We start from the raw sequence: 13,500 nt of genomic DNA, 5'->3' as shown, positions 1-13,500 counted from the left end.
CCAAAAAAGTAAAAATGTTATGGCACTTGGTAGAGGGCAATGCAAAAATGATAGATTTTATTTGGCAAAAAAATTTCAAGTCTGGTATGCCCGTAATCATTTTGACCCACAGAATAAAGATAACATGATTGTTAGGCTATACGGTGAACACCAAAAAAAAAAGTAAAAAATCCAGTACAGAATTGATGCTTTTCTACTCTTGCCTCAAAAAAAAGTTCCTAAATTTTTAACAATAGGTGATACCAACCCCAAAATGGTAACACAGGAAAAAGCATCTCATCCCGCAAAAAAAAAATGCTGTCACATGGCCCCAATAACAGAAAAGCTACAATTTTATAGCCTGCAAAAGGAGCCAACGAGGAAACTAAAATCCTGGCAGCTGCAAGGTGCTCCTTTCCTTCTGCGCCTTGCTGTGCGCCCATAAAACAAGTAGCGGCCACATGTGGGGGGTCTCTGTACTCGGGAGAAATTGCATAACAAATTGTATGGTTGGTTTTCTCTTTTAATCTTTTGGAAATGTGTACATTTTAGGGCTAAATGAACGTATAAATTTCACCTCCATTTTGATGTAATTACTTTGAAGATCTCAAGGGGTTAACAACTTTCCTGAGGCTGGTGCCACACGTAGCGCTTTGTCTGTGCTTGCAAATGCATAGAAACGCTGATGCGATCAGGCCGAGGCCCGCCCCGGTGGGCGTGGCTTTGTCTGCGTGTGCATTTGCAAGCGCAGACAAAGCACTACGTGTGTCATCCCCCTAAAAGCTGTTTCTGATAGTTTGAGGGGTGCAGATTTGAAAATGCGTTGGTTATATAGGGTTTTTTTTAAAGTTAAATATGTAAAATTTCATTCAAAACAGTATTTATCCCCAAAATAGTCAATTCTGAAAATACAGAAAACTGATATTCGATTTGTAAGCCGCATGACGTCAAAATAAATTATCCAGACATTTCAAAAATGATGAAAATGTAAAGTAGACAAATGGGAAATGTTATTCAGCAACTTATTTAGATGGTAAATCGATCTGCCTGAAAACACAATGATTTTGAATTTCGAAAATGGCAAATTTTTCAAAAAATGAATCATTTTTTCTTTTTTTGTAATTAAACGCAAAACTTATCAGCCAAAATTTACCACTAAAATGAAGTACAACATGTGGGGAAAAACAATCTCAGAATCGCTTTGATAAGTAACAGTGTTCAAAAGTTATAACCATATAAAGCGACGCAGGTCAGAATCCAAAAAATAGGGCTGAGCCTTAAGCTACAAAATGGCTGCGTCCTTAAGGGGTTAAAATGTTCATCTGAAAAAGAAATTCAGTTTTTATGGTTGTTCAACCCCGTTGAGTAAGATTTTGGAATCAAACTCTTTTTGGGTGTTACTGGCTTTTTCTTAAATCCATTGACAATCACTTTTTCATTGACATCATTTAGGAAGCTAATTAATTTTATTTCATTTTTAATTGGAGTCAGGAATTTGCTGTGTCTTGGTGTGCGACTTGTTTTGTGTTGCAATATCTGTCATTTAGTGGTTTAGAAGGAATCATTTGTAATTGGGTTGAAAACTGAAGAGTTGTGGTCATTGGGGCACATGTATCATAGTTTGGTCTATGAGTCATTTTTGAGTCATTTGGAAGGTCTTTTTTTGCACCTTATGTATGATCCTGTTTTTTTACTTGTGATACAGTTTTTCCTTTCCTAGCTGGCGCAAATTTTGCTTCTTTTTATGACTTTTTGTTGCAAATGTCTCAAATCCACATTGACTTAATTTAGGATTGGAGACTGTGTCCTGCATTTTTAAACACTCTAGTCCACCCCAGGGAGATGATGACATATGAGGCTGCGGTCACATGTTGTGTTTTGATTGCGTTTTGAAACCTATTACAACAGCGGAGGAGAGGTGATTTGCCTAATTAGATTACTGTTAACATTTGCAGTTACAAAACGCATAGTAAACGCAATGTAAACACATGCGTTAACATCGCGTTTATATTGAGTTTTGTAAACCCAAATGTTAACAGCAATGTAATAAGGCAAATGACCTCTCCTCTGCTGTTGTAATTGGTTTGAAAATACAATTAACCCCTTCTCCACATTTGACGTAGGATTACAGCATGGCAGGACGTGCATTCCTGCAATATGCAGTAATACTACGTCATGCTTCTGGCGCCGGCTCCTTAACGGAGCCGGCGCCAGAAGCTGCGGGTGTCGGCTATAACACCCGATCGCAGGGAATTTAACTGGAATCGGGGCTGCGCGATCCTCTTCCGGGGAGCCGGGTCCTGCTTTCTGGCAGGACCCGGCTGTGACACATTGAGTATGCGCAGTGTGTCACATTATACAGTGTAATAAATCTGTATTACACTGTATTAGGTGAAGAATAGCTTGAACAAGCATGTTCAAGCTAATCTGTAAAAAGTAAAGAAAAAAGTAAAAAACACTAATTAAAAACACTTTTTAATAAAAATAATTAATTAAATAAAGTTAAAGTCCCCTAAACACAAACACTCCCTATACAAATCTAATAAAGTAAAAAAAACTGAAAATCAACAAAAACTCCCACATATTTGGTATTGCCGCATCCGTAACAATCTGTACAATAAGTCAGAAATTATTGAACCCGTACCGTAAACGCCGTAAAAACAAAACCCAAAAAACTTGCCAAAAATGTACATTTTTTATAAAATCCCTTCACAAAAATGTTCCAAAAAATGATCAAAAAAAGTTATGTGCACCAAAATGGTACCACTGAACACTGAACACTTTAAAAATAAGCTCTAAACCAGCTCTGTCAACCTAAAAATATTAAAGTAATATTTCCGTAAAGATGGAGATGCAAAAACAAATGAGATTTTCTTTATATTCGTTAATATATATAAAATATTTTATATATTTTTATATAAAAAACGATATAAATGAGGTATCACCGTGATGTTAGTGATCTATAGAATAAAGATATTATAGTATTTTTAGTATATGGGGTACGACCCCAAAAAGATACAAAAAAAAAAAAGAAACCCAAAATTGACAATTTTCTTTTCTTCCATATATTAAAGAGTTCATAAAATGTCATCAAAAAGCTACAGACCCACTAAAATGAAGTATTTGTAAAGTGCATCTTATGTTGCAAAAAATAAGCCCTTATATGTCCAAATTGCCAAAAAAATAAATATTGTATAGCCATTATAAAGTGACAATGCATAATCTGTATTGAATGGCGCAGCTTCCCCTCGATGCCCTGGCGTGTGCCCATACAGCAAGTTACCACCACATATGGGGGATTGTTATATGCGGGAGACTGGGTATTAAATTTTGTGGAGCTTTTTGGTATTTTATCCACTGAGAATTTTTACATTTTATGAAAAACACATTCATTTAGCTAAAAAAAAAATTAATTTCGAAATTGCATCCGATTTAGTTTTAACCCCTGTAAAACAACTAAAGGGTTAACAAACTTCATAAAAGTTGTTTTGCTACGTTGAGGGGTGTAGTTTCTATAATGGAGTAATTTATGGGGTTTTACTTTTATTTAGGCCTCTCAAAGTGACTTCAAACCTAAGCAGGTCCTTCAATAGCAGAATTTACCTTTTTTTAAAAAAAATGTGAAAAATTGCACCTGACGTTCAAAGCTCCATAACATCCTACAGAAATGAGAGTATGTATAAAAAACCACGGAGGCATAAAGTAGACATTCGGTGAATGTTAGTTATTACGTTTTTTGCTGTTATGACTCATGTGTGGAAAAAGTAGCACATTTTGAATTTCAAAAAATCGAGAATTTTTCCAAATTTTCACCAAATATCTGATTTTCTCATAAATAAATGCAAACCATACCACCAAATTTTTTTTAACTAACATGACGTACAATTTGGGTTAAACATCAAAGAACAAATCCAGCACTTTTGACGGGGGATGCAGATAAAATCTGTATTTCTTTATTTTCAAGCTTTAAAATTCATAATACAGCAATGTAGGAATGGCACACATCAGCTGATGTGTGTCATTCCTACATTGCTGTATTATGGATTTTAAAGCTTGAAAATAAATAAATACAGATTTTATCTGCATCCCTCGTCAAAAGTGCTGGATTTGTTCTTTGATGTTTAACCTACTGCTTCGTGGAGGGCTTACACGTTAGTCCGTGCACCGGGAGGATTGCTGAAATCAAGAAAACCTCGAGGGTGAGCTGGCGTTTTCTGTTTTTTTGTCTGTGTTGATGAAGTACAAAGTGTCACGAGAAAATTTCAAAATCACTTGGATATGTTATAGCGTTCCAAAGTTATAACCACTTATTGTGACATAGGGCAGCTTTGATGTCAGAAAGGTGAAAAGTGGCTTCGGCGTTAAGGGGTTAAAGCGCAATTAAAACGCTACATGTGACCTCACCCTTAGAATTAACCAATAAATTAAAAAAAAAATGTAAATGCAAAAAGTTCAGAATTTTAAAATAACAGGTTACTGTGCAAAATTTTTAACATTTAAAGCATGTGAAATAATTCCAATTTACATGTTAAGTTAGGGTCCATGGAAAAAAAATCCTTCCTTTGCACATGCCCTGGACCAGGTGCTGATTTGCGCCTAAAAAGTCGGAAAAATAAGCCAAAAAAGTGATACATAAATGACATCTGGGAAACAATGATACATAAGGCACACTGCACAAGGTGCAGCCAAGGCGTACTTGAAAAACAACAGAGTAAAAAGTTGCAAAAATGAGACAATTTGCCTAGCAGAAATAATGACTACTCGGAATGGTCACCAGTTATGAGTGGTGTACCTCAGGGTTCTGTGCTTGGCCCACTACTATATAATATATTTATTAATGATATAGAGATAGGAATTAATAGCACTGTGTCTATTTTGTGCAGATGACACCAAGCTGTGTAGTGTAATACAGTCTATGGAGGCTGGGAGTAGTAGTACAAGCTATGTAGTGTAATACAGTCTATGGAGGATGTTCATAGGCTGCAGGGTGACTTGGACAAACTGAGTGTGTGGTCGTCCACTTGGCAAATGAGGTTCAATGTGAATAAATATAACCTGAGCAGCTCGAGGAGGGATGTGGTATAGACACAGCTTCATGAGTGAGAGGATTCTAGTCTAGTAATTGTCCAGTGAATTCCAAACTTGTAGCTCCACAAGAAGATATTTCCGAGAAAGATGTCAAAAGAAATCGTCCATAACAGGGATTGCAAACCAAGGAATTAAATGCTGGTGTGCGCCCCTGCAGCATATGGTCTTCTTTTAGTTTTCTATGCCCTTTTTTACCAAAGAAAGCTTTAGAAAATTATGCAGATGAGCCTGGGAGGCTCCAGGCTTAGCTACGGAGCCCCTTAGACTCATTTGCATAATTGTTTATGCGTTTATTTGTAAAAACAAAGACAGAAGCTAAAAGAAGGTTGTATCTTTCCCCACACAGCTATGTGCAGCTCTGACATTGTCACACGGCACCTGTAACCTACGATATAACCTCTGCCACCTGGGATAGCAGGGCAGACCCTAATACTCTGTCCCAGGGATGGTTGGGGGTTACATTAAACGACTTGTCTGTTTAATAATTGTAGATATTTAATAATAACCTCATAGATGTAAATTGCAAGATAAACTTTATTGAGTATTCTTAGAACATAGACACCCATTTCCCCGTTGCTTGGCTTAATTGTAGTACAAAAGCACGTGCAGATCACATCAATATAAAAGAATGGCACAAAGGTTGGCTTTGAGGTGTCATACTTGGCTATATATTTAGCTTCTCTTCTGTTGCATTTACTTTCTGTGACACAACTTTGCCGTTGACAACTTCTTCTACGATAGTTGTCACTTTCCTGGTTTTGTTTGGTTCTGAAATAGAAAAATTGGGGATGGGGGTTTTATCAATTCGAACAGAAATCTGTCACAGATTTACCAGCAGTTTTAACCAAAGTGTTAATTATTGGCCCTGGAGATCCGTGTCATCATACATGTGTGTAGAAGCAGGATTGTGAAGATGCATTTATATTCCACGGTTGTAGCTGGACTTGGTGAAGGGAGGCGCACTATGGTATGTGATCTCTTTTTCTGAAATGTTTCAAAGCAGTTTGAGGAGACTTATCCAGTGTGCCATGTCCATTCTATATTAGAATTCCATTTTTCACAGTCCTGCTGCTACTATCAATACGCACAAATGTTTGGTTACATAGATAATGTCTGCAGCTTTGCATGGCCAAAACTGCTAGTAGACTGCTGGTGTCTTGAATGCCTTACACCACCATTCTATACAAAGCATACAAAAATGTATAGGACTTGACATATTAGATGTGTTTAGGTAGTATTCATGCAGTGACTTGATCGTCCTCAACTGCTGATGCAGAAAGATGGTATTTCTCTACTCCATCCTTACATGAACATGTTGGGCCTGAAAATCGTATCCATGTCTATAGAATTCTATTTTTCTAAAGAGCTTTTCTGTATGGGTGGTATACAGTATGGAGATGGGGTTTGGTCTGAGCAGTGGACCCCACTCTGTCATGTCCATATGGCATGTGGTGTATCATTCTGTGACAGTAACCCCTGTAGGAAATAACTGCACTTACCTTTCACAGGGACTGGTTCCTTGTATTGCCATCTACAAAATAGGAAATGGTTATTTATATTATTATCTTATCATAAATAAATGGAAACTCTGGTCTAAGCAATTATCCACATAACATTAAAAGCAATACAGGAGCTCTCCAGTTCTTGGAGAAACCACAGAGGCAAAGAGGGAATTCAGTCAGCAAAAGTTTGTAGATCAGCACTTGAAGATTTGTGTAAAATCTGATCTCTTACTCTTCAAATTTCAAATACAGGAACAAAACCTCGGTGTATAAACTGAACCAACGCGTTTCGACAGTTATGTCTTAGTCATGGTCTCACTAGCCATAAGTGTTTGAGTCTGTTCACCCAGGCTATCTTTCTGTATTTTAGACTCGAAGAATAAAAGAACAGATATGATAGATCTGTCATAAAGTAGTATATTTTCTAGTCACACTATATGAAAATTAGATATCACACCGATGGAGGTCGTTCCATGAAATACTGACATTTTTCATGATGGACTTAACATAGACTAAGAGTTCTTAGTGTTATACAATGTGGTAGTTGCATACGTGTTATACACTGTTCGTAGTCTTTGGTTTTATACCGAAACTGAGTTTCTTGGAGAACTCAAACTTTTTTGCAGATTTTAAGTAGAAGAAATGTCCAAAGTGCTTATTTACGAAGGGTCCGAGACGCGCACTTTCATCGGATTTTGTAAATTTTCGAGATTTGTGCCGCTGTGAAAGCTATTTAGGAGTTTGTGTCGCACGCGATCGGATTTTGGCGCAATCGCACCGGCTTTCATGGTACAGAAATTGGGGGGGGGGGGGGCGGGCCATTGGACAATGCGACGGATTCGGACTGAGCGCGGTATTTAACTTTAAAATTGTGTCGCAAGACATGCACTTACATACACCGGGAAGAAGAAGGTGAACTCCGGCGGACCTGATCGGGGAAGCGACACATGCAGTAAATTAGGCACACTATCTAAGTAAATTGTGGCATAATGCATTCCATTCGGACATTCCGGATCGGGGAACACCCCAGGGACTGGTAAGTAAATGTGTCCCATTATGTGTTCAAAATTATCAGTGACCTTACACTTTTAAAAATTGGAAGATCACACCAGGAAGAAGACCTAAGTCTCCAGTAGGGTCCTATAGATGTAACTGCATGTGCTGCAAAATGTTCATCCCTTCCATTCACCCTATACAGAAAACTTACGATTCTCCATCAAGTAGTCTACGATAAGTCTCGATCTCCATCTCCAGTCGGGTCTTGATGTCTAGAAGGACTGTGTATTCTCCATTCTGCCGTTCCAGATCACCGCGGACCTGACTCAGCTGTTCCTCAATATTTCCTACATAACCCTGAATTTGTGCCAACTGTGTGCTGTAGCAACGCTCTGTCTCTGCCAGTGAGCACTCCAGGGAGGATTTCTATTGGGGCAAGATGAAGCCATTCAATACATTTATTTGTGTATTTTAGATATTAGTAGTTGAAGTCGTCACAGTTGTTAGAATTACCATGGCAAGCTGTGCTTGAAGCTCAATCTCCAACTCCTGCACTGTCCGTTTAAGCTCTGAAAGTTGGGATTTGTGGGACTCAACCATTTCACTGCTATGGGAAATCTCTCTGTTGAGTTCTGCACTCTACAAACAATGGTAAGAAAATGGTAAGAAACCTGTGGCAGGAAGGCTTCTAGGATTAGGAGAAGCTTTGTGTATTTTACCTTTTCATGGAACCACTCTTCGGCTTTTTGTCTGTTCTGTTCAGCAATTTCTTCATACTGAGATCGCATGTCATTCAGGAGTTTGCTAAGATTGATTCCTGGAGCTGCATCCATTTCCACATTTATATCTCCCTTTTGTCCTCTTAGTGCCTTCATTTCCTGGGATGGAAAAGGAAAAAAAATCCAATGTGACAAATATTAAGGCCCATAAACAAAGTATTAAGAGAAGATTCACACTGAAACAGTAAAATAATGCTGTAAAGCATGCACATGACATATGCACATTTCCTTAACACAGAAATTTTTTGCATCTTCATATCATTGGACAAATTTCCGACTAGTATGACAAAAGGATGTGGTCTTGGAAAAGCGGAATGGCTTCACAGTAAACATTGATAAATCTTGTGCAGCAATAGACTCTGTAGTTACTTTGAGACACTTTTGATAAATCTGCCCAATGGGGCATATTTACTAAGGTCCTTGCCCCAGTTTTCAGTTGGACTTTGCACATTCTTCTATTTGCAAACTGCTTGCACATGTATTTAATAAGGGTCCACACCACATATGTGTTGCACATGACCTTTTAGTGTCGCACAGCCCATGTTAAAGGTGCGCCAAAAAAAGTTTGTGCACTCTGTTGAAGCAGTTCAGAGGACGCCAGATTTGTGGTGCCATTAAGAACGGGCACCACAAATCCTGAATCTGCCGCTCCCTGTACATTACACAGGCAACTGCACATAGTGCAGACTGCAGTTATTCTAGTAAATCTGCCCCAATGTTTCTCTAGCTGCAGACATGGAAATACATATTTATATAGTTTCTGTACTACAGTTCAGTAAACCTTGCAATTTAATAAGGTTAGCAGCAAAAATAGTCTTGTGTGAGTACATAATGAGACATGTGAAACGGCCAAATGGCAGTGTGGGACTCTGGGAGCAATGGTGGAGGTGAGTACAGGATTTTTTAAAAAAAAATCCCTCCTCAGCCCAGCTCCAGAATTTTATTAACAACCGGACAACCCTTTTAATGCAGAAGAGAAGTGAAGAAGAGAAGAGAGATGCGTGGAAACGGGGAAGGTGTGTATTGTTTTGACATTGGAAGCAAGGGGAGGGCGACATGCTACAGTAAAGAGGACAAAGGAGGGGAGGGACATGCTACAGGAGAGAGGACATGGGAGGAGATGGGCCACTACAGGAAAGGGGGCATGAGAGGGGCCAGCTACAGGAAAGGGGAAATGGGAGGAGTGGATATGCTACAAGAATGGGGACTTGGGAGGGGGCCGGTTACAGGAAAGGGGACATGGGAAGGGGGTAGGAGGCAGCTACAGGAAAGGGGACAATATATATAAGTGTGGGGGGGGGGGAGGCGCTTCTTCAGGAAATGGGGCAATATAAGCAATACATTTGTGGCTAGACACCAGACCACCTACCCATGCCCACTAGTCCCTGGAAAAAAATTATTCTCACAGCCAGTCCCTGGGCAAAAAAAGCTAGGGGACCTCTGCTTTAAAGGCTGTTGCTCCACTGACTACAGTTTTTTTATGCAAAGTGCACAAGTCTGCCAGTTTCAGCCAATAAGGCTAGCCTCTATAAGAGGGGTTGACCATTTACAGAAAACTTTAACGGGTTAAGTCAGACCGTTATATGGTCACCCATAATATACTTACCTGCAGTTCCTGTTAGTGAATTAGAAACTTTATCAGGTAAGTATTATATGGTTGACTTGCTAAAGTTTTCTATAAATGGCCAACCCCCTCAAGTGGGTGGTCTTGAACTAAAGTAGACAACATGGCATTACCCCTCTAATTTACATACAGAGCAATGAAACTGATGGAACTGATTGCTTGATTGTGCTAGAATCAGTAGAGTAGCAACTAATATAGGATGAAAAAATTGGTGGAGACCTCTTAAGGTCCTTTTTAAATTTTCATGTTCATACCATCTACCTAAAACTACAATCCTCAATTAAAGAGTCTTATGTGTTGCCAAAATTCCCAAGAAAGTACTAAAATGTTTAAAAAATTTAAAATTTCTATCCTTTTGTGTCAAAAATTTACTATAAATTAAAAAAAAAACTTTTATGTTATGTCTATGTATCCAAAATAATTCTCTGTGGAAGACATAAAGGTGTCACTTTTAGTACCTCTTCATGGTTCCTCTTCATGCAGTCAATCTCTTCCTTCAGGCTTTCAAGCTGAGCTACAATGTTGGCTTTAGAAAAGTTTAATTCATCTAGTACTCTTCTTAGACCACAGATATCTGATTCTACGGTCTGATGAATGCAGGCTTCATTCTCGTACCTAAAATGAAGCTACTCATAAAATCTTTTCATACATAGATATTTCACGATATTACATAATGGAATGATAATGAATCATGTTTATGGCTGTTGAAGACCATCATATTAAGAAAACCATATGTTTTAAGTGAGTCTTTCAGCAATTTTGAGCAAAGCTGAAGACAGTGTTAGGTAGCAGCCCTGAAGATCTGTATGCTGTAGCAGCAGGACTGTGAAAAATGCACTGTGGTGCAGGGGTAGTTTACGACTACCATGGCCTTGGGCAGTATCAGTATTATAGCCCCTACAAGTTTGGAATCACTTCCTACATCTGGTACTAGAATAAAGCTTCTTGGGGAATAGAGGATGCATCCCTTCTGCCTGCTTTCAATCTGTGGTTTTAAGATCCCTGAAAGACCTTCAAAGGTCATGAAATGGTGCTTGTGTACATGTGTATTGAGAGCAGGAAAAGATGTATGCGGATTTCATGGCTGAAAGTCCTACTCAGTATCAAATTTCATGATTGAGTTTGGTGGCCATGAGCCCCCTAGAAGGTTTGGACCCCAGGCTACCACCCATACCGCCTATATTATAGTCCACTCCTGCCCTGGTGTACTGATTTGTCAAATGTATTCAATGCATTGTTACATAACCCTTTCCCACTGCTGTTGCAGGTTTTTCTATGAATACTACTACTACTTCAGTGAAGAGATCTCACACACCAGTGCCCACAGAGTATTCTGCATACAGCTACAATCTTGGATTATTATTGCATTTTCACAGTCCTGCTGCAACTAATATACAAAAAGATATGGTTACAGTGGTCTGCAGAGACAGTACATAAGATGCTTGTTCAGCTGAAATCTCCATCTTTACTAGACAGAATATGCATACTTCTAAGTTCGATGGCCGTTGTGGGGACATATATCCGACCACAAGTATGCGGCCAGATATACATTCCCATTGATGGCTATGTTCTATCTTTACGGCCGTGTGGCATGGTTTCCTATGGAGAGGGGTTCTGCTCACCCTTCTTCATCTCCAGCGTGCTGCTATATGCTTGCCCAGCTACGGCCGGGGACGAGCATACATGGGAGAGGGCAATAAGTGGTACACAAAGTATTCGGCATGTTGATGCCCGCTTCTGTACACATCACATATTTAACTGATCCACAACTAGATACTGTTTATGAACAACACTTTTAATGAAACTAGTTGAACCTCCATGGTGATAAAACTTACTTCATCCTGAAGTCTTCTGCTGCCAGCTTCGCATTATCAATTTGAAGAACAACTCTGGCATTCTCAGTGCTTTCTGCTAAGATCTAAAGAAGACAAGGACACCAGTGAATTGCTACTTAAATCCTGCATAATCAAGATAATCAATAATCAATAAAAATTCTAATTTTAAATTAAAAAATTTGACTGTACAACTGAATGTTCCATCCAAAATGCTGAAAATAATGGTATAACTTTAACTAAATTTTCTTTGGAATATGTCAAGACCTCTTGACCTGTAATCTTCTTAGTTTAAGGGATAACACTACTGACTACTGTCCAACAAGGATTTTCAAAAATGTGCCGTGTCTCTACTTCGTAGGCTCCTTATGAGATACATAACATTGAGGTAACATATAAAAGGAAACCTGCCATGCAAATTTCTTAATGTAACTCATGTTTTCTTTAGGAATGTTAAGTGTGCTTAGAGAAGATATCACACAAAATAACCTTATCAACTTACAGTATGTAAGGGCACATACTACTAGCAATATCTCAGACAGCACACTTTACTTTAGAGAGTTAAGCTAAAATAACATTTTTTATGGCCCTATTGTCTTTAAGAAATTTGAAAAAACTCTTTCTATGTTTTCTTGACAGTTAAAGTAAAATTAGGTTCTAGTAGCCCATTAATTTACCCTTTTCTTGAGATCCTCAATGATGGCAAAGTATTTGCTATAATCCCCCGGGATTGTCTGTGGCTGGTGTTTAATATACCACTCCTTGATCTTAGCTTCAAGGTCAGCGTTGGCATTCTCCAGGGCTTTGACTTTGTCCAAGTAGGAAGCCAGTCGGACGTTGAGGTTTTGCATGGTCTCCTTCTCTCCTCCATGTAGAAGGCCATCATTTCCACTTAGGTTTCCAACTGCAAAGTGCTCAGATCCTTTTGCCAGGTCTAAGGCCAAAGTGCTGACCCTATGGCTACTGATGCTGCCACCAACTGATGTTCTGACAGATCCACTTTTCCAGTGACTGGACATGGTGTAATATGTGAGTTCCAAGCACTTGGGACGTGAAGAATCTTCTGTAAGTTTGAGCGGATCTGCATTGCCAGTATGCACATATTTATACATGTCATGATGGTGGGTGTAGTATGTTCTTTTCTTAATGTTTTTACCATAAAACGACTCATAAATCCTGGTGGGATTAATTTAAGTTGTATGTAAAAATAGTTTCCTCCTTGGGTTTTGTGTTCTCAAACCCCTCAGGCTGCCTGCATTTTCTTCATTGTTATTGCTTAGTTTTTAATGGAAATGCATAAACCTGCCTCTTTTTATGACTTTGAAGTCTGCCATATTTGTGACAGAGGACAATAATAATTATAAGGTCTTCTGTATAGGATAGTAAAATCCTGTCTAGACACTCTCTAAAAGAAGTTGAAGTTCACAGTTTCATCCTGCTTTCTTTGACTATTGACTCGTAGGACAACATATTTCTTTTATAGGTGGAAGAGTAAATCAAGGCAAACTTGCGTGGACAGTCTGGTCTTCCTAAAACTTTAACAGTCTCATACTCTGCACATCATAACTACTAAAATTAATGATATCGAGAAACAGCACAGACATCTCTCCCTTTATTTGGGACTTAAAAGGGTTAATGGAATATGGGATAATCCATCCATTGAGGAGGTTCCCCCAAGCAAATAGAAGACCTGGGGTCCC

The 13,500-nt window shown here is 38.7% G+C and overlaps 1 protein-coding gene across 1 annotated transcript; it reads right to left on the bottom strand.

Annotated features, from left to right (window-relative positions):
- Positions 1-5,583: 5,583 nt before the first annotated feature.
- Positions 5,584-12,860, bottom strand: LOC140064486 (keratin, type I cytoskeletal 17-like). Its single transcript, XM_072111417.1, has 8 exons — positions 12,478-12,860; positions 11,804-11,886; positions 10,427-10,583; positions 8,285-8,443; positions 8,079-8,204; positions 7,777-7,991; positions 6,567-6,598; positions 5,584-5,835 (listed from the first exon to the last, which is right to left on the bottom strand). The coding sequence occupies exons 1-8, from the start codon at positions 12,817-12,819 to the stop codon at positions 5,732-5,734; spliced, it is 1,218 nt and encodes a 405-aa protein (XP_071967518.1). The 5' UTR covers positions 12,820-12,860; the 3' UTR covers positions 5,584-5,731.
- Positions 12,861-13,500: the final 640 nt, after the last annotated feature.

Source organism: Engystomops pustulosus, chromosome 6 (assembly GCF_040894005.1).
Source record: "Engystomops pustulosus chromosome 6, aEngPut4.maternal, whole genome shotgun sequence".
Taxonomy (NCBI): domain Eukaryota; kingdom Metazoa; phylum Chordata; class Amphibia; order Anura; family Leptodactylidae; genus Engystomops; species Engystomops pustulosus.
This window is presented reverse-complemented; position numbering and strand designations above follow the sequence as displayed.

Bases quoted from the DNA above. Each gene is read 5' to 3' on its own strand.
- LOC140064486 (XM_072111417.1), bottom strand. From the start codon at position 12,819: ATGTCCAGTCACTGGAAAAGTGGATCTGTCAGAACATCAGTTGGTGGC. The intron at 7,992-8,078 runs GTAATTCTAACA...TTGCCCCAATAG, and splicing joins TTCAAGCACAGCTTGCCATG to AAATCCTCCCTGGAGTGCTC. The intron at 6,599-7,776 runs GTAAGTTTTCTG...CCTATTTTGTAG, and splicing joins AGACTACTTGATGGAGAATC to ATGGCAATACAAGGAACCAG.